The sequence below is a fragment of the Aspergillus neoniger genome (assembly GCF_003184625.1).
Source record: "Aspergillus neoniger CBS 115656 unplaced genomic scaffold BO87scaffold_46, whole genome shotgun sequence".
Taxonomy (NCBI): Eukaryota; Fungi; Ascomycota; class Eurotiomycetes; order Eurotiales; family Aspergillaceae; genus Aspergillus; species Aspergillus neoniger.
The window spans coordinates 1-18,641 of NW_020291174.1; the positions used below are offsets into that span (position 1 = coordinate 1).

At 47.6% G+C, this 18,641-nt stretch overlaps 6 protein-coding genes across 6 annotated transcripts; 3 read left to right on the forward strand and 3 right to left on the reverse strand.

Annotated features, from left to right (window-relative positions):
- Positions 1-2,356: 2,356 nt before the first annotated feature.
- On the forward strand, positions 2,357-4,493 carry BO87DRAFT_368593 (uncharacterized protein). Its single transcript, XM_025621940.1, has one exon. It carries the CDS (start codon positions 2,829-2,831, stop codon positions 4,461-4,463), a length of 1,635 nt encoding a protein of 544 aa, XP_025475060.1. The 5' UTR covers positions 2,357-2,828; the 3' UTR covers positions 4,464-4,493.
- A 741-nt stretch (positions 4,494-5,234) lies between these two features.
- BO87DRAFT_380438 (uncharacterized protein) lies at positions 5,235-6,264 on the forward strand. The gene has a single exon (XM_025624301.1). The coding sequence runs from the start codon at positions 5,376-5,378 to the stop codon at positions 6,150-6,152; it is 777 nt and encodes a 258-aa protein (XP_025475061.1). The 5' UTR covers positions 5,235-5,375; the 3' UTR covers positions 6,153-6,264.
- Positions 6,205-6,701, reverse strand: BO87DRAFT_177407 (uncharacterized protein). The gene is made up of 2 exons (XM_025618380.1): positions 6,548-6,701; positions 6,205-6,492 (listed from the first exon to the last, which is right to left on the reverse strand). The coding sequence occupies exons 1-2, from the start codon at positions 6,609-6,611 to the stop codon at positions 6,257-6,259; spliced, it is 300 nt and encodes a 99-aa protein (XP_025475062.1). The 5' UTR covers positions 6,612-6,701; the 3' UTR covers positions 6,205-6,256.
- A 10-nt stretch (positions 6,702-6,711) lies between these two features.
- On the forward strand, positions 6,712-10,484 carry BO87DRAFT_410362 (uncharacterized protein; the record flags this gene model as incomplete). The annotated part of the gene is made up of 7 exons (XM_025626322.1): positions 6,712-6,741; positions 7,228-7,462; positions 7,523-7,731; positions 7,863-9,071; positions 9,261-9,375; positions 9,415-9,644; positions 9,684-10,484. 7 exons carry the CDS (start codon positions 6,712-6,714, stop codon positions 10,482-10,484), a joined length of 2,829 nt encoding a protein of 942 aa, XP_025475063.1.
- Positions 10,485-10,945: 461 nt separating this feature from the next.
- Positions 10,946-14,037, reverse strand: BO87DRAFT_344309 (putative C6 transcription factor). Its single transcript, XM_025620817.1, has 5 exons — positions 12,886-14,037; positions 12,383-12,820; positions 11,936-12,323; positions 11,745-11,880; positions 10,946-11,674 (listed from the first exon to the last, which is right to left on the reverse strand). Exons 1-5 carry the CDS (start codon positions 13,575-13,577, stop codon positions 11,223-11,225), a joined length of 2,106 nt encoding a protein of 701 aa, XP_025475064.1. The 5' UTR covers positions 13,578-14,037; the 3' UTR covers positions 10,946-11,222.
- Positions 14,038-14,738: 701 nt separating this feature from the next.
- On the reverse strand, positions 14,739-18,521 carry arg2 (acetyl-CoA:L-glutamate N-acetyltransferase; the record flags this gene model as incomplete). Its single annotated transcript, XM_025619840.1, has 2 exons — positions 14,739-17,005; positions 17,303-18,521. The coding sequence occupies 2 exons, from the start codon at positions 18,519-18,521 to the stop codon at positions 14,739-14,741; spliced, it is 3,486 nt and encodes a 1,161-aa protein (XP_025475065.1).
- Between the last annotated feature and the right edge of the window lie 120 nt (positions 18,522-18,641).

The window sequence follows — 18,641 nt, forward strand, 5'->3', positions numbered from 1 at the left end:
CTTATAAAGAATTGTAGAAATATGATTTTTATTATATAAACTAGCATGCATTTCAGCAAGAGTAGAAACTTAATATTTTCTGCAGAACTCTTCAAGCTGTGGATTTCTTAAAAACTGTACTTTAAAGTAATTATTAAGTAGTTAGTAAGTAGTTAAGAAGTAGTTAAGAAGTAGTTACCTGTTATCATTATAGAATCATTAATCCAAGTAATAATCTGTTTAAGTCTTTGCAAAATCCGTTCTGGTGGCTTATTTAGTAGTGGAGATAGATATTTATAAATTTCATATGATATAAATAAATAATATAGATACTGTTTAATATCCACAGGAACCAGTGCACTGAATATAACATCACATTGTAGATGTTTTAGTTGTCCAGGTCCTTGGGAATGATCTCTATCTTTTATAAATAAGTAAATATTTAATAAGTAATTATAAACTAGTTACCAAGTACTTACCACACTATTTTTATCTTGTTATTAATGGCTCTATACTTCCACATTCTTCCTGCGGAGGAATAATATCATTATTGAATAGATTTTCTAAAAAGGTAAGATTCAAAGTTGTTATTCTTTGAATAGTACCTCGGTAATGTTTTTTAAGAAAATCAAAATTATTATTAATATATCTAATATATAAAATTGCTTCGCCCTGTGGACCCTTTAAAAAAAGTAAGTATTTACTAAGTACTTATCAAGTGCTTGGAAAATAATTAGTGATTTTAAAAACTTACTGGCTGTGGATATCTTTTAAAAACTGGTTTGCATATTGGTAGCTGGTTAATATAAGCCAGACCTCTTTTGAAGTACTTTATTTGAGAACAATAGAACCTGAAAGTAAGATATAATTAGTTATAAAGTACTTGCCAAGCACTTTATAATCACTTAGTAAGTACTTACGCAAAAGCATTTCTTTTGCTTAAATCCGTTTTTAGGATTTTAAGATTTTGGCAGCTAATACAAATCTTCTTCCAGAATTCATCATCAACGGAAGTATGATGATAGTTAGCAATTTCTAGATTTAAAAATTCATAAGCTAAAACTCTAGAGCATTTCCAAGTCCATCGTTTAACTAGACAGTTAAAAAATGGGCAGAAGATTAGACATTTTTGACCTTTGACTAGTCGCTGATTATATTAAATCTTGAGTACTTGTCAGCTAATTGTAAAGTACTTATCAAGTACTTATATACTACTTCTTGAATCAACTGTTCTACCTCCTCCTGTGTTTATTGCAATGCTGAAATAATATAAGTATATCCTTGAAGATGGGTTGTCGGATATTCAGGTAGATCATCAATATATTCAAAATTTAGAGATGTAAGTGGCGAGGCTTTAGCCTGAATTAAAGATGTTGGAACTGTATTATTCTATATAAATTTAATTAGTTTTTAAGTTCTAGATAAGTAGTTATTAAGTACTTAAATATCTCTAGTTCTTGTATATCAAATCCTCCATTAGAATTCATATATAGAAGCTCTTCGAAATCCATAATATTCGAGTACTTAGTAAGTACTTAGTAATTACTTGCCGTTAGACTGTAAATTATGAATTAAAAGAAAAGTTGAAATTCAGCGGGAAGATACAGTAATTATAAAGATCATGCGACTTGTTATTGATGACTAATGCTTGTTTTGATCACGTGTAAAGGGTAAGGATCACGCGACCCTTCCCGTAGGGTCACGCGACCTGTAGCCACCCTGGCCGACTCGCTTGCCGGTTACGTTAATATAACGTAATCAACGGTCGAACGGGCCACACGGTCAGGCGGGCCATCCTGAAATCCCATATAAAAGATGTCCTTTTAATTCTATTATATATCAACCAGTACTATATCTATGAAGCTCTAACTTTGTAGATAGATTATATATATAAGAATAAGTATTCCATCATTTTTTTCAGACTTTTAAAATTTTTACTATGATAATGAAAACAGATTTTTATATAATACATATAAAATACATATATCGTATTATGATAAGATACTGAATAAACTTATATTAATTTTTGAGGGGTATTAGGTGGTTTTTTATACTATTCATAATTTATATAGAAGAAATCTAATTCTTCTAGACCTGGGTGGTAGAGATAGATTATGTTTAAAAAGATATCTTTTGTATAGTATTACCAGATGGCCCGCCTGACCGTGTGGCCCGTTCGACCGTTGATTACGTTACTTTTTCCAACCGTTCACAACCAGCTGCAACCCCCCGACAACTTACGCCAGCGGCCTACTATAGTACCTGTCAGTAAACCACAATATACAACCTATATATAATCATTAAGTCAGTACTCATAGCTTGAAATGTAGTACGCATAGTATAATAAGCTTGCATGAAGTCGGCCAGGGCTATGGACGATGAAGTCTTTGTAATAAAATTCCAGAAACTGAACCTGGACTCTCTTCCTCATGGTTATCCTCAGAATTTCGAAAGCACACTTGTGAATGGGCCTGGTCACATGACCCGAGGTCACCGCATCGTCGTCCTAACTCCTCGATACTTCCCTCTTGCATGTTATCGAGCCATCCGGTAGCCCTCATAGCTGAAAGTAACAAACGGCGCGTCTGACAGTGGTGGAAGGCACAGCGAGGGTGGGAATGGAGTTCATTACTGCTTCCCTGGAATAGAGTGGTGGGAACCGGTGGAACCCCTTAGTGTGATCGACATCGGAATAACACCCGTCTGCAACCATTTCATAACAACAGGAGAACCTTATTTCAACATCACGGGTATTTTCGCTACCTTGTTGAGGGACAAACCTTACCGTGACAACCCAACAAGTTCGAGGTCGGCGGGATAATCACGTCTGCTCACAAATAATCAGCCCAATGGCGCAATCTGTTGAGTTGACTCACGCAACACCCACCCACATCCCCTCAATCGCCGAACCTTTGGCACCTTACATCAAAAGCCGCCAGGATGCCCTGCTGATTCGGCAAGCTTTGACCATATATCTTCGCTCGCATATCGAGTTCGCAGAGAATAATACCGAGCACCCAGAATGCCACAGTCAATCCCATTTGTCGTTATCAGTGCCTCACGAAGCGGTGGTCGATGTCAAGCGGCTTCCATCAGAGTTGACAGGGTTGCGAAGACAGTACCTGGAAGCGCTCCAATCGAACGTGGCTGCGAGAAGGGAATATCAGTCAGTTGTGGAGAAGGTGACTTCTGTGGGCCGTGAAAGGAGCAAACCACAGGCGGAAAAGTTACCAGTGGATTCGTCCGCGGAGTTACAGGAATACCTGCGGCTTCTCCGTGACCGTCGTCGGCATGCGAAGCTTCAGGTTTTTGAACAGTACATCAAAGAGCTCAAACAACGTGATACGCCCAAACCAGCGGATTTAGAGGATAGTGGGATTCATTATCAGCAGCTTGCGCCACCACCAGAAATCGAAGTTACCCGACATGGCTCTACCACCGGGCTTACCGTCGAAGAGCAGATGCATAGCCTGGAAAAAGCCGTTATCCGGGCCAAAGCTCAGCTGGAGAGAGAGAAAGGGTTATTAGAAGAACTTCAGGCGCAACAAGCGCCCGTAGAGGCCCAAGATATTCCACGCGCAGTTAAGGGCGTGGCGTTACAGCGGACTCGTAATGAGTTGGTGCGTTGGGTGGAGGAGAAATTAGTAAGTGCTGGAAACAATGAGAACCGTTCGGCCTCCCGAGACTTTCATCCCGAAGACATGGATGAGTCTGTGCGTCTGCTTGGGGAGAAGAAAGCACAGATCGCACAACAATACGCTGCATATGCAGATGCTCGCAAGCGTCTGCTCGATGCGGCCTCCAGAGCTTGCCAACCAGTTACTCTCCCGGCTGGAAAGCCCTCATCCCGGCCTACTAGCTTGGTGCAAGGAAAGAATGCATCAGAGGAAACACAATCTCCGGATGCATTGGGTGTCCTTACTTTTGCTAGCGATGTCCTTCAGCCGTTGGCCAGGAGCCAGCGCGCACTCGCACTACAGAAATTCTACCTATCGGGTATGCTTGCGAAGGAGAAAGCCACCACTCTTCGCATTCTGAGCAGGCTGCGAGATGAAAGCCACCTTCTCCCAGAGTACCCGATTCTGGCACGCCAGCCACGGTTTAAACATGCGACAGCAACTCTAGCTTCGCACCAGGCCACGAGTACAGAGTCTGCCAAGCCAGACCAACTTGTTGACCTGGCCGAGGCATGGGCATCTGCTTCGGATGCAGCAGGTATGACTGAACAAGAATACGTCGGGTACCGACTGGAGGAAGGGATAGAGACAGCGCAGGATGCGCTACAGGCGCTGGAAGATGTTTATAGAATACTTAACCAGGACCTGGAGGATACCTTACGTGACCGGCAGGGCAAATCGGGCGAGGACAGTATGTGGCCGTCGGGGGCACGATTGACTAGGTCACGGGCCAAAATGCAGCAGAGCCAACAGCCAGCGAAGGGTCCATGGAGTGGACTCCATGGTCAAGTGGCTGTTGGAAGATGATCTTTGAAGGCGAGCAGCTACTGATGTTACATAATGTTATTTGTTTTTTAAATTTTGATAATACTCGTAGATTGCTTGTCTCCTGTGATAGCGCCCCGTTCATGCCACATTCTGTCCTTGCACACTAGAAAAATTCAAAGATGGCACCAATATAACTTGTTCATCTAACGACTGTTCCGATCGTGTTGTGACGGAGGGATGATCGTCTGATGGTCGAGATAAAATTTCACTGTGAAGAGCCGTTTCCACCCAGGAAACAAAATTCCTTTCAGACACAAGCCGTGCTACCCGGGAGAGAAGATGACAGTCCAATTCAGTATGACTTTTTCTCCCTGCAGCATGCGCTTGTCCCTGTGTTGGGGCATGGATCGAGGCATTTGACGGCGCGTTCAGGTAGATATTGAGGTGGTGATAAAGACCTCTTCGCGCCCGTTCCGCTGCGCGATCTAGATAGCCAATACAACCGTGTCATCTCCAAAGGCAAATCAAATAACACTGCATGGAACCACATGATCACTGACCCCGAAGCGCTGGTAGGGGTGCAGGAAAAGGGAGACAGCAATACACAACATGCTTTGAACTGGTTGGAGAGGATCTTTATCCCGCAGACAGCAGTACAGCAAGAAAACACGATCTGGCCATATAAATAAGCAGGAAGACCGTATGCTGTTGTTGGATGGCCATGATTCACATATTTCATTTGAATTTGTCCTGACATGCCAGGAGAATTAAATTGTATTGATTTGTTTACTACCACATACCTTGGACCTGCTTCAACCGCTAGGTGTTAGTGTTTTTGCCTCCCTAGGCAGTCATTACAGTTACCACCTATGGGAGAGCTTACAAATTGGCCAAGTCAACATCACAGAGCATAGTTTCATACCTTTGTGGTGGCAAGCACGGGAGGATGCCATGACTCCAGAGAACATAGTATCAGGTGGCAGTCATCAGGCCTCTGGCCCATTAGCAAAGAGCGGATATTTAAGCGAGCAGGCTTTGATCTTGCTAATCTTCCTCAGGCAGCTGGTATTCCATCTGATGCTGCAACACCTCCTCCACAGCCTGACCAGTATAATACGATCCTACGCTCGCTCGAGTCGGCCACGCCTGAACGCAGGGAGAAGCTATACAAATACCTCAAGGACTGCTACCTGCATAAATGCTGCAGTACTGATCTACTCCGCCACGAACTACTTGAACTACGCAAAAAGACTAGAGTTCCGCAATGCTCAACGTCAGCTGCATGAGAAAGGTGCATTCGTCCGGGCAGATGGCGTGGTTCTTGACCTCACAGAGGTTGATAAGAACCAACGTGCCTCTATACAAAAGAAGGCAGAAAGGGAAGCGAAACAGCAAGCAAAACCAGCAAAATCTGATGCTTTGAAGCAACGGGCGGATACAGATCAGGATACGCCTACAGTGCCTGCAAAAAAGCGTCGTATTCCTGCAATCACTACACCTGTTCCAACGCGTGAGCCGCTTAACCAAACACCTAGTCTGCCACCTCGTCTGCCAAGTCAACCTATACAGACATCCTACACACCTGCTCACGCCGGTCTCCAGACACAGCTAGAGAGTGACGTTGAAGGAAGACCTCGAATGGCACCTTTCGTGCTTATCCCTACACCTGCATACAGTGTTCCTGGCTATACAGGTCCGATCCCTTCGGGATCCCAATACAAGGACTGAGCAAGCAGTTGGTGGCGCTACGAAGATGACCTCTCTCGATTAGGAATGGCCCATACGCAGCATCCTGCTCAGAGACTCTAATCTCTAATAATTCCTGAATAGCATCATTGTACATAACGAATTTGTATGATACGTTGATAATCGCTTGATTTTAAAGTAAATTGAAATCGTTGTATGCAAATCGGTGGCAGGGCCGTGTGGGCGGGAGCGCGCGTTGCGGGTGTTCCGGAAGTGCGGTGTGTTCCACATTCCCGGAGACCCCTCAAGGGTGGGAAAAAAAAAAAGAAAGAAAGAAAGCCCCTGGTGGGGGTCACCCACGGCCTTAAGATCTCAAGGATAGCTGCAGAGATAGTTAGCAACGTGTTTGATGTAAAGGGGTCCTCGGGAGTACTTGCAAGTCTTACGCGCTACCGATTGCGCCACAGGGGCCCGCCTGGCTGAGGTTAGTCTCAGTATCATGCAATATCAGCTTGCTTTTGTGGCAACTTGTGCCTCACGTGAGACTTGGGGAATAACTATTTACGTATGATCTAAGCCCTTTCAGATTAGCTGTGGCCCCATGTTTTCAGAAACCACCTCTCCTACTCTAGTACGTTCGGCAGAAACCGATAGCTTTATCAGTGGATCTCTTGAATCCTTGTAATACATCGGCTGTGTGGTCGACATCGGTCACCCCATGTCATACCACGTGACGTATCAGACTCCGAGAATGACCTTGATCAGGATGACATGACAATGATTAATCATCATTCCTAACTAGGCATGCTCAACAGGGCTCACAGTAATAGTAGCCTTAAGAGTGGTCTCAATCATATAATGATGACGCCACGAGAAAGTCACATGAGGCATGTGACACACGATGTGTAGATGCAGTTGGCAGCTGCCTATTTTTGGTGCAGGATTCACGGGGAGTCACATCTCGCTGCACCCATAGTAGTGGGATATTAGTCGTCGCTCCGTGAAGCATCGGCGAGTGAAAGCTAATACTGTAAGTGTTCTATTACTTGCCAAATCCACACACACTGGTATAGGGAGATTTCCTTATCCCATACTACAGCCATACAGGAAAGAATAGGAAACCATTTGCACGGTACGAGCTCACACTGCCTTGGAATCATGTCCTATAACCCGGAACGAGCGTGTCAATACTGCAAGTCTTTGGCGCATATTGATAAATACTGTCCTAAATTCAAGAGTTGCATCTACTGCAAAGGAGACCATAACATCATCAACTGTACGAAGATTACGTGCAGAAGATGCAAAACTAAAGGGCACCATCAACTTATCTGCCCGAATACGCCAGACTGTATGTTATCACGCAGAGAGAAAGCTCTTGTATACTATGCATATCTGCTAACTCTGTTGGAAAGCTTTAGACGTTAGCTTGAACTCGATGCCAGGGAGATCGAAGCAACATGGGATGTTCACCACTAAGAGACAGAGCTCAGTATCAGAATTGATCTCTTTTAAAAGACAGAGGCCATTGGACCGTTACACTTCAGTAAATCTGAATATATCTGTCCAGTCACCCGAGCATTCGGACAAGACGTGGTTTGCTATCGATGAAAGCGTGAGGGGTGTGAGTATATCACTTTACCAGGAACGATTGCCCTTAGTAATGACCAGTCTTAGGAGCTTTCACTGCAAGAAGAATTTATCTTTCCATACCTTAAGCCACTGTGCAGTGAAATGATCAGTGAAATCATACAGGGATTATTACCGGGATCATCATCGCCTCATTGCAATTACCCGGAGATCATTGATGAGCATGGTGGTGTGGAGAAAGTAACAGAATCTCTGATCCACCTTATAGGTCCACACATTATCCAGTTCCAGGGCCATGAAGTAACAAGAACTGCACTGAACGCAATTATCTGTCAACAAAGTGATAGTAATGAGCCCTGGAATATGCCTTTAGGTTACGCAAGCATTGTATGTGATGACCGAGATACATCATGGTGGAGGTTATATATAGGCCAATGCTCTTTATCATGGCGGCGGATTGTGTGCCAACATGCCCAGCAAATTATCAAAGGATCAACAGCAAGTCTCTACTACTTTAATCTGTGGATAGGAAACGGTCATCGATATGCTAGGTTTATCAAGCTTTGGGGTTTCCCTAAGAACACGGTGACTGATGGATGGTATCAAGCCTGCAGCAATCTACTTGAGGCCCTGTTCTGCAGAGCTTTCAGGACCCATCACGGAATGTTGAATCGACTGGGGTCAAAGTACCAGAATGATGGTAAGGCCTCAACCTTGGGATGGGGTCTTAATATAATGTCACCGCTCGTGCAGGGAAATTTGGCCCTGAACAAAGAACTTCGGACCAAGGCAAATATTGGTCCCAGTAAGGCACCAGATAGACAGATCCAATACTGGGCCGTTTTCAACTCACGACAGAAGGCAGCTGCTGAGAAGAAAAGACGGAAAGAAAGTATCAAGGCTGTGTTCGAGAAAGATTTCGACATTGCATTACAAATAGCTCTGAATAATGACGAAGAGGCCTTTAACAAGATCAGAGAATCACTCCAGCTACAACAAGAAACATCCAATTTCAGTGAAGATTTGGCTCATATACCCTTTTGCGGTAGTTTGACCTCCGAAGTGGCCGCAATCCTCGACTATGCTGCTGTTTCAGGGGCGAATGATACGCCCATGAGGGCTAGTAATATTGACGACGAGCAGCAAATGCTCACAATTCCATGGTCTCTGGATGGATGTGGCTTTACTGAGGAAAACATTCTCATCTGGACCTACGACTTTAAAAGTTTTACGAGTATAGGTCTTAAGCATCTTGGTCATGATATTCTGACATATCCTGATGCCAGAAAGTTCCATGAGACTTTGCTCGCAAACAGCCAAGCTAAGATTATTTTTCTATATGGGCCTCAATCAGAGAAGCTTATACGAGCCATTGTGAGGTCTTCGCGCCATACTCTGTCTCTACGCGGATTTGACTATCCACTCTATCATGATCCCTTACGGAATCGGCTTTTTATCTGCTGTCCTCCTCTACCTGCAGAGATCTGGTCCGTTAGCACAAGACATAGTATCAAGATAAGCGAGGCTTTAAGATTTGCAGTTAACTTTATCCCATCGTTAAAGTACGATATTAGACCGTTTTTTTGTGAAAACAGCAGGGTTATTGGTTATATCTTGCGCCAAGCAAGGAAAGAAAGACTCGGAGGAGAACCTTTGACTGCTAACACTGTGGACGAGGGTGTCCGGCTCTAGCTAACCAGAAGAAATATGGGCCAAGCTGAAGATATTAAAGAAATAGAGAAGATTGCTGGCTCACTTACTCGCGGCCTTTTAATGGTTTTGAAATTCCTTCCAAGGAGACCGAAAAGTGATGGGAATGAATCCAAAGAAAGAAGCCCGCAGCCCAGCAGGAGAGCCACTGAAAGGGTGAGGGTTCATGAATCCTTCGATGTGGAGCAGTATCAAAAGATAGGAGACTTTGTTCACAAGCATCTAGACGAGCGGGAGGTAGATTAGAGAAACCGATTATCTCGGCTGTGTGCGGAGTCACCGCGGCCTCAAGACAAGGAGAGATGTTCTACTAGCTCTGATAAAGGAGGAACTGATGCGCCATCCACTGATCCGGAGTCTATTGCAGCACTGAAATGCTTTTCACAATGGCAGGGTCAAGCATTTCAGACGGGCGCAGCAGAAATGAAAAGACTGGTAGAACAGTGTCAGGCCGAGGCAGGAGATAGGGACTACGAAGCTCCCATTGATATCCTTCATGGCCTCGCAGCCAGAGTTATAGGTGAAGGTTTTCTTGACCCCGTCGGTGTCACTGCTGCACATTCCGTCATCGCTGGGGCTAGTGACAAGAAGCGGCAGGGCGTGAAAAGTGTTGTGTGGAAAAATGAAGACGTCCGAAATCGTGAATATATCTATAAGCTTAAAGACCAGCTCAAGCGCCACATCTATATCTACTATTGCGAGATTCTGTTCCCGGCTAATATGGATATCTTAGATGAAATGGTCTTTATCAAACTAGAGCTTTGTCCTGCGGGAGAAATACATACAAGTCTATATGCAACCTCAAGCTCTGAAGCTCACGATGATCCGGCCCTAAGTCTAGCCTTCCGGGTTAGATACATCGATACTTTCAGTCGTGAAGTGGTATACTATGCAACAAATCCAGCCATTAATATGGTTTTCAGGGCGAACACCTTGGTGGAGGTTCTGGAGAAGAAATCATTGGAGGATATTTCGCAGTTCCCGAGACGGTTTATCCACATTGGTAGTCAAAATAATGCTCATCCCTTGCTTGAACGCTTTAGGCGTGGGGGGAATACCAGCCCACTTCCTCGTTAATTGTTTGATGATGTGCTGTCTATGTACCGTTCTCCCCTATCCCTTCCCTTACCTTTCTTGCAGTGTACATCAAGCGTCTATCTAGATTCAATTCGATTCATTCCATATCAGACGATCGAGCCCGCTAAGGAAGATGCTAGCTATGCATGTTGCTTCACCGTTTGAAGCTAAGAAGATAGCCCGGAATGCCCTCGAATTCCCCAAACTCGCAGTATTCACACTTAATTCACGAAGCAACACATGCTACGACGTAGGGAGGTCATCACCATAGCTGAACATATACTATACATGAATTGAGTAACTAAATAGTATTGTCATCCATCCATTAGAAAACGCGTGCGATCCATTGCATAGATCTTGGTACTAGTAGTACGAGGCCTATTACATTCATTGGTAAGTTCCATCAGTATACTGTAACTACTAACGAATACTATCATTGCAGTATGACACTTGTATCCTGTATTATATATACAATCAGACACCAAATCTAATCAATCACACTCCCTAGAGGAGAAACCGCGCAAACGAAATTGGGTATATGAATAAAAAGCTTCACAAAACCACACACACCATCCTATGTCCGATCCATACGTACTGTTGTTGAATACAACCATTGTAACCGGTTAGACCAAATACAAACAATAAAGAAGAAAAAAAAAAAATTCACTCCCAAGTCGAAATGAGGAGGATAATAGCAAGCAGCCAGATGATAATTATGACCTCTTTTGAGCGGCACCCTTATGTCAGATTAACATCCTGGAATACGGAAACATCCCAGATGCCTGTCATGTCGAATGGAAAGCCGTCCATCGTGCCAAATGTCCCGGAGATGCTCATCATGTCGTCGACAATATCGTTGTTTGTTTGTGTCTCTGGGAGGGCGATGGCGGCGGGGTTCACTAGTCGATGAGGGTGGGTGCTATCCGGTGGCTGGCCAAGATCTGTGAAAGTGGGCGGATGTTCAGCGCTGGTGGTGGTGCCGGTGCTATTGTTCAGGCGGTTGAGGAGACGCTCGCAGTGATCGAGACACATGTCGGCGACGTCCCAGTCTTCTTCTTCGCGAACACGGCGGAGGATGGATCGGAAGGTTTCGACGTTGGCTAGGCAAGAGCGGGCCACTTCGGGGTCGGTGGTTTCGAGGGCGCAACGGACGAGAAGGGTGGCGGTTGTGGTTAGGTGGAAGGCGCTGTCTGTGAAGTTGTTAGTGCCCTCTCATTTTCTATGCCGGATCATGCAGGATATCTTGGGGATGCGGCATACATGGGAGCCAAAATTCCTGGAAATTCTGCTTCTGGAGGGATGAGATGAATTGCACGATCTCTTCGGCGGATCGCCGACATTCGGTCTGGAAGTAGCGGCGCGCCTCCGGATTATCTGCTTCGGCGTTGTTGACCTCCTAGGCAAAGTGAGTAAAGATGCGAATCGAATAGATAGGGTCCAATGGTACACACGTTGAGTTCAACACGGCTGACGAGCATCTTCACTGCAAGGAAGCCGAGCTGCAGACTGCTTGTACCGGAGATGCGCTCCTTCGTGGTATTCGTGCTGATGGGGTTGCGGAGCCAGTCGGGGAGAGAGTCCTCCCACGCGTCAAGATCCGTGCGGATCTGTCGCACCTTCTTTGTCGTTTCGCGGTGCGCTCGAGACTGCAAGCCGTATACAAGGGGTAGTAGCTCGCCTAAGATCTCAGTGAGCCGGCACAGAGCAATGTGGCAATGCGCAGCTCGCACGCGCTCCGGGGTTCGAGAAGCCTGGGGAATCAGAACTTCAATCGTTGGAAGAGGAACATCATATTGATTTTTAGCAATCTGAGGAGGCACTCCGTGACCAAAACTCCCCCTGAGTGTATGTTAGTGAGACGCCAGATCCATATATGGGCGTAAGTCAAGTAGGCTTACCAGCGATCATGGATGACGACGCCCCACCACAGCCGCATACGGTGGTTTTTCTCAGGGCGGGATAGTTTCCAGTGACTTGGATCGCGGTTGAGTCCGAGACAATGTGCAAGGGAAATCATGCGCCCGCAGCTGATGGCATTCCCTGTCATTGAGAAGATGGGCCGACCGGTAAGATCGATGAGGGCTGCACTGACTGTTGAGAGCCCAGGCGCCGAGAATTCTTCGTGGAGCGCAGCGACAGTCATGTTGACCGCGTACCGGGGATCTGGCTTCGGATGACAGGCCAGCTTGGGAGTATGTTTCCAATAGACTAGCGACATTGAATAGACCTGGCATAAGAGCGACGCTGGCGGGTCTCCTGGGGACTCCGACAAGAATGCCTCCCAGAAAGTTTCCCCATCGAAGATCGGAAATGCTGCATTGAACCTGTCGATGAATCTGAGAAGGAGAATTAGCATGGGGTCTCAAACTACCTTCGGGATCCGTTCGAAGGGAAGGCGTACAGTCTGACTAGGTCGCGCTTGAAGGGGCCAAGGATCTGCTCGAGAATCTCCTTCTGATTTTCCCCGGGAGGAACTCCAACCCGCATACCCTGCCTCCGCCGGGATACAGTAGTGTAAAGAATGGGCTTCCGAGGATCGCTCGAGTAGACGTTGTATGGCTGGCTTTTTGGTTCGACCGATTTGCTGGTCCGTTCCGGCGGCATGTATCTCTCGATAACCTGGGCATCCTCGGCCACGACAGGACCAACAATCAAGACCGACTCATTATGGGGGTCATCGACCCCTTGGCTCCTGGAATCACTTCTCCGACGGTCTAGAGCTGAGTCTGAATGTGCGACGCTGGAAGCGCGGCGGCGGCTGGGGTGCGACGGGGAATCGATTGCGTCTGGGGTATGCTTCCGTTTCTGTCCTAGCGACGAGACGCGCGTGTGATCTGGGACCCACGATTTCGATTCATGGCCATTAGTGAGTGGAGGACCATTATTGGTCTCTTCTTGATAGTGACAATCCGCTCCTTGAACGCGGCACAATAGGCATGATTGACCAGGGATATCAACGGTGCATCGCGATTTGCGCTTCCTGCACAAGTCGCAGGCCCTAACCTTGTGTGACCGGTATGGTCTGGCGCCAGCATTAAAACCCGGAGAGGCCAGCTTTGGTGTGGCAGTGGTGGGAGCTGTGGTCGGCGGCATGGTGCGCCCCAATTGTTCCTTATGGTTGGCGCAAATCGAAGATCATAAGCGGTAGCGATGGCGATTGATTTCTTTTTTTATCGGGCGAATATGACAGGTCAGAATGCCGGACTAACACCGAGAGGTGGGTAGGATTTTAGATCGGGGGGAGCTGCAAGATGATCGGTGGTTTCAACAGTGTTTTGTGCCAAATCAAGTCATCCACACTCGTTGGACCCGGCTAGATCGCAAGGCCGAGGGAGAGCATTGAATCTCTCGGGACTGGGAGGGGAAGACGAGGGGGAAAAGAGAGAGGAGGGGGAGGAGAGGAGATGGGGATGCTAATCGCGAGGAAGCGCTGATAAGTGCATAGTCATTGAGAAGAATAACCCCACACCGTTTGATTTGGAAAGATGATGGAAGAAGCAAGCAGCTCTGTCTGGCTGGAGGCCGAAGATCTCCTTGCGTTTCTGGAAGCGCGCGATCGAAAAAGGCCAGGAGAGAGATTAATTGCCGAAATTCTTGCTTGTCTTATCGGAATCTGCTAAAAAATCCCTGTGGGGCGAAAGGGGCTTAGTCAGCCAAGGCGACCAACCATGTGTCCCCAATTGGTGTACGAAGACCTCCGCAAGAGTACTAGTCCGCTTTGGGAAGTGGTCCTCGGCATCCATGATGATGGATGGATCATTCATCCATCTTCCTCCCTCGTTTGATAGATGAAGTACTAAGTTCTTAGCCCCCCCAGAGCTGATAGAACTGACATGACAAGCACCATCAGCTCGGAGAATCTATTGATCATAACCTTACTCTTTGCTATTGTAGTATGCTCTTTATGATTCTCTCGATCGATCAGTAACCACTGCAGGGACGTAGACTACAGGTCCACGGTTGTTAATCAGTATATCGAGATCCTTTTGTATGTTACATCCGTATTGGCCGGTTGGATGCCGTGTAAGTCATTATTGAAGCAATTCCCGGTTCTACTCAGTTGATCACTTTCTCGTCGCGCTAAACATCATAATGATCCCACTTTAACACGGTCAAAGAATCTCCCTTGAAATGGATTAGGTTGAAATTGATGTAGCTCGTTACGAGAAGATACGAAGCACCTAGGTCCTCACTTCAAATGAACAAGCGGATAATGGGTATATAAATGTGTTAAGAATATGTTCAGGTAATCAATCAATCCACAACACCGGTGTCATCAGCCCAGCTCGGCTGGATACTGCGGCACACGGCCTCGTAATCCCGAAACTTTTGAGAATCGTCCGTCAGTCCTGGAGTAGTCCAGAACATGGTCCAATTCATATCTGATAATTTCCATGTCCCCTGCGAGCGCTCAAAGTACCACTTGTTCACGGGATTGTCCTTGCGGCTGCGCCAGCACACGCCATTCGGAAAACAAGAGCGGACCATTGCATTAAAGACGATATCGGCCACACCACCGGCACCTTGACTACGTTTCAGAACGGCAAACTTGTCCAGATAGGGAACCATGCGAGCTTGGCTCGCCTCACTCCCATCATCCTCTACGCCGGGAGGAAGCTCCCACGTCAAGATGGCGCCTCCTTCATACTCCCCTGCAATGATGAGTCCGGCCAGGCGACCGTTGACTCGGTTGAGGTAGTCTTGTACGTCAAGTTTGCGATTGAAGGAATCCTCGATGAGATGGACCAGTCGGGGCAGGTCGATCGAGGGATCATCGAGCCCCAGACGCGGCCGATCTCGGGCCGTCCAAGGTGAAAGCCATGGATTCGGGATGATGGTCAGCGGCATACCTCGCTTGACAAACGTGGTATGGGAGGCCTGTGTAGCAATCGAGTCCCCTCTGCCATTTAGGGCTGCACGTCGGCTTAGGGGCAAAGAAGACGAGAGCAAAGGTTTGTCGGTCAAAAGATTATGGATGAGCGGGTTCCTCTGTCTTCGGGTTCCAACAGCTGATACATCCGGACTAGCGCCTCCAGGGCTCTGTGCTGAATTTGCAACTTCGAGTGGGGAGGTGATGATACTAGAAGATGCCGAGGGTAGCATCGCCAGTGCGGCTTGGCTTAGTCGCAGATTGTTTATGTGCCCTTCCACCATGCTTGTATCCAGGGTCAGGTCCGACGAGTACGCTTTCTGACTAGGGGGCACTGGGACGACTTCCGTGTCGGTGAATTTGGAGAGAGGATTGCTATCAGCAATGGACGGTAAACCTTCTTCAGGAAGATTATTCTTTGCAGATGCTGCCGACTGCCACACCCGCAGCAACTCGTTCTCAATATCGTCGAATTCCTGTTCCATGTTAATGAAAACATGGGACGTCTGAGGCCCACTGAAAGCAGGAATCCCGCCCAAGGGGTCCAGGAGGATAACTCGATCCAAAGACACTTCCTCCTGCAGGGCCGCGATCCGTTGGGCCGTCAGTATTGGGTCTTCATCAGGGTCAGGATTTGTTGCCAGTCCGGCCAGCTCTTTGGTGAGGGCCAGGATGGCATCGCTGGCCGAGACTGTCACTGCTCGAGGGACGTCTTCTGTGTAAGCAATGGGGGCCAAGACCACGATGTGACCATCGCGCAACGGCCCGAGCAGTACCTTCCGGGATAGCACTTTGGGCGCCTCAGGGTTCAGCGCAGAAACGGATAGGACAGAGTCGATGTGAGCTGATTTCGAATCCGGCTGGGCATCCACAGCTGTTGAGATGCGATCTGCCTGCTCGGCCGCGATCCTCCGCAGTTTGTTAGGATCGCCTGCTGTGCCCGGGTCGACTACCACACAACAAGCCATTCCCAGACGATTCAGCTGCGAGAGGGTTTTGGCCACGCCGTTGACGGTCGAGTCATCGAGAAACTGCGGAGTGGTTATCTTGACCAGGGCCAGGTGCAGGCGCTCGGACACATCTTGAAGGGGGGGTGTTGGAGTTGAGTCATGTCTGAAGACGGGGCTGTCATAGACCGATCGGGAGGCGCCATAGAATGAGGTTGAACTGGTACCCGACGACACTGGTGCTGTCGCTTCCGATACTCCGGATTGCTTGGCGGACGGCTTCAGGGGAGTAGTTCCTTGGTGTTGAGCTTTGAGACGGGCCAAATAAGATTTGGCCTCACGCTTGGTTGAGGCTGAGTTCAACAAGCTGAGGAAGAATTCGCGGTCTAGGAGCTTCTCCTTGGCCCGGCGACCTAAACGATCCCAAGTTATGCTGCTGGAGGAGAACTCGGCACTCTGCTGCACTTGCCGACTGGAAGCCGAGGAAAGACATCGACGCGGGGCACTGCCACTACTACTAGTACTACTACTGCTGACGGCGGTAGCGGCAGCAACACCGCTGCGTTGCAGGTGTGTCGATGTAGTCGATCGCAGCCCGACAAAGGTCCTGGAGCTCATAGTTTCGGACCCGGAGGTGACTCTTTGAGGATGCGTCGGTCTGTAGATGGAGAGGTGGCCATCGATCGACTGGGCTGGAAAAGTCGCTAGGCGCCCACGTGACAGACACTAGGAGCTCCGATGGGGCCGCAACATGTCATGGGCATCAACAGTCACGTGAATGGGGGGATGGCTACATACAGAGTATATAATAGTAGCATTCATAGTGATGGATGGTGGGATTACTATCTATTTAATGTCTATCAGTGCGGTTTGCCAGTAGTAAGAACATTATGCACTCTTCATGATTCGTATAAGTCGTGTCGCCAGCCCAAGAAGTGGCCAATCCCAAAAAAAAAAAGACAAATCACACCAAGATATTTGACAGATTCATGCTTACCCACCAATAAGTATCATCGGCCTGTTCTTCATATCTTTGAGCTCACCCATGCCAGCATGCTTTGCCTTCTTCCTCTTAACCGCCACCCCGATGAGATCCAGCAGCTCCTCTCTCCGGACAAGATCATCCGATTCCAGCTCCTTCATCCTTGTTTCACTAATTGGCTCCCCGTTGTTTTCCTTCCTGAGTATATCTCGCAAGGATACTTCGGCGTTACCGAACAAACATACCTTGAGGTTCCCGTCACATGTAATGCGTAACCGGTTGCAGGTACCACAGAAGTTGTGCGTCATGCTGGTGATAAAGCCAATCTGGCCTTGGAAGCCAGGAACCTGATAAGTTTTGCTTGTGTTGTTCTTATGATCTGGCACCTTTTGAAGAGCGGGGTACTTCTCCTGAATGGTTGCCAGCATTTCTTGGTAAGACACCATTTTACCCTGGCTCCACTTATTGCCATCAAAGGGCATGTACTCGATGAAGCGTATTTCAATGGGGTTATTTCGCCCTAAATCGATGAAAGGGATGATTTCCCGATCATTGACCCCCCGCATTACCACGCAGTTGATCTTTAGCTTGATCCCAGCCCCGGCTTTGTTTAATTCCACCACCCGGTCTATACTCCGCATCACCGCATCGAAACCCTTTCGCCGCGTCATAATCTGGAACTGGAAGGGATCCAACGTATCAAGGCTAAGGTTGATCCCAGTCAAGCCGGCATCAACCATGGCGTCCATCTTCCGGTGCAGCGAGATGCCATTCGTTGTCAGACAGAGCTCACGAAGGCCATTGCGACGCAGTTCCCCGATCGACTGCATGAGGGGAACGATATCCTTGCGAACGGTAGGCTCACCTCCTGTCAAACGTATCTTGGTCACACCCTGCGAGACGAAGAGCGACGAAAGGTATATGATTTCGGGAGAGGTAAGGAGACGAGCCGGTGGAGATAATGGTACGCCTTCCTCAGGCATGCAGTAGAGACAGCGGAGATTGCATCGCTCAGTCACACTGATGCGGAGGTAGTCGTGCTGGCGGTTGAAGGTGTCTGTCAGAAATTCTGAGAAGGGCTTGGCTGATTTTAGGGCGGCCCATCGTGGCGGCACGGAGTTGGTAGAGGGGGCCGGTGAGGATAGCCCATCTTCGGATCGGGTAGCTGTCGCTATGGAATTGGTGCTGTGATTCCGGGTGGTCCAGATGGCTAATTTGGCGACGTGAGAGGCCGGCATAACTCGGCTTGTAATACTCATCTTCGCCGAGCTGGCGCAAGACCACGGTTTTGGCATCATGGAGGTAGTCAGGGTGGATTACCCGGTTTGAACTGAGCGTTAGATCGCTGAGTCAGGAGG

Excerpts from the sequence above, each read along its gene's own strand:
- BO87DRAFT_368593 (XM_025621940.1), top strand. The coding sequence starts at position 2,829 with ATGGCGCAATCTGTTGAGTTGACTCACGCAACACCCACCCACATCCCC.
- BO87DRAFT_380438 (XM_025624301.1), top strand. The coding sequence starts at position 5,376 with ATGACTCCAGAGAACATAGTATCAGGTGGCAGTCATCAGGCCTCTGGC.
- BO87DRAFT_177407 (XM_025618380.1), bottom strand. The coding sequence starts at position 6,611 with ATGATACTGAGACTAACCTCAGCCAGGCGGGCCCCTGTGGCGCAATCG. Across the intron at positions 6,493-6,547 it reads ATCGGTAGCGCGTAAGACTT|CTATCCTTGAGATCTTAAGG; the intron begins GCAAGTACTCCC and ends CTATCTCTGCAG.
- BO87DRAFT_344309 (XM_025620817.1), bottom strand. The coding sequence starts at position 13,577 with ATGCCGCCGACCACAGCTCCCACCACTGCCACACCAAAGCTGGCCTCT. Across the intron at positions 12,324-12,382 it reads GTCGTCATCCATGATCGCTG|GGGGAGTTTTGGTCACGGAG; the intron begins GTAAGCCTACTT and ends ACATACACTCAG. Across the intron at positions 11,881-11,935 it reads TCAGCCGTGTTGAACTCAAC|GAGGTCAACAACGCCGAAGC; the intron begins GTGTGTACCATT and ends CACTTTGCCTAG.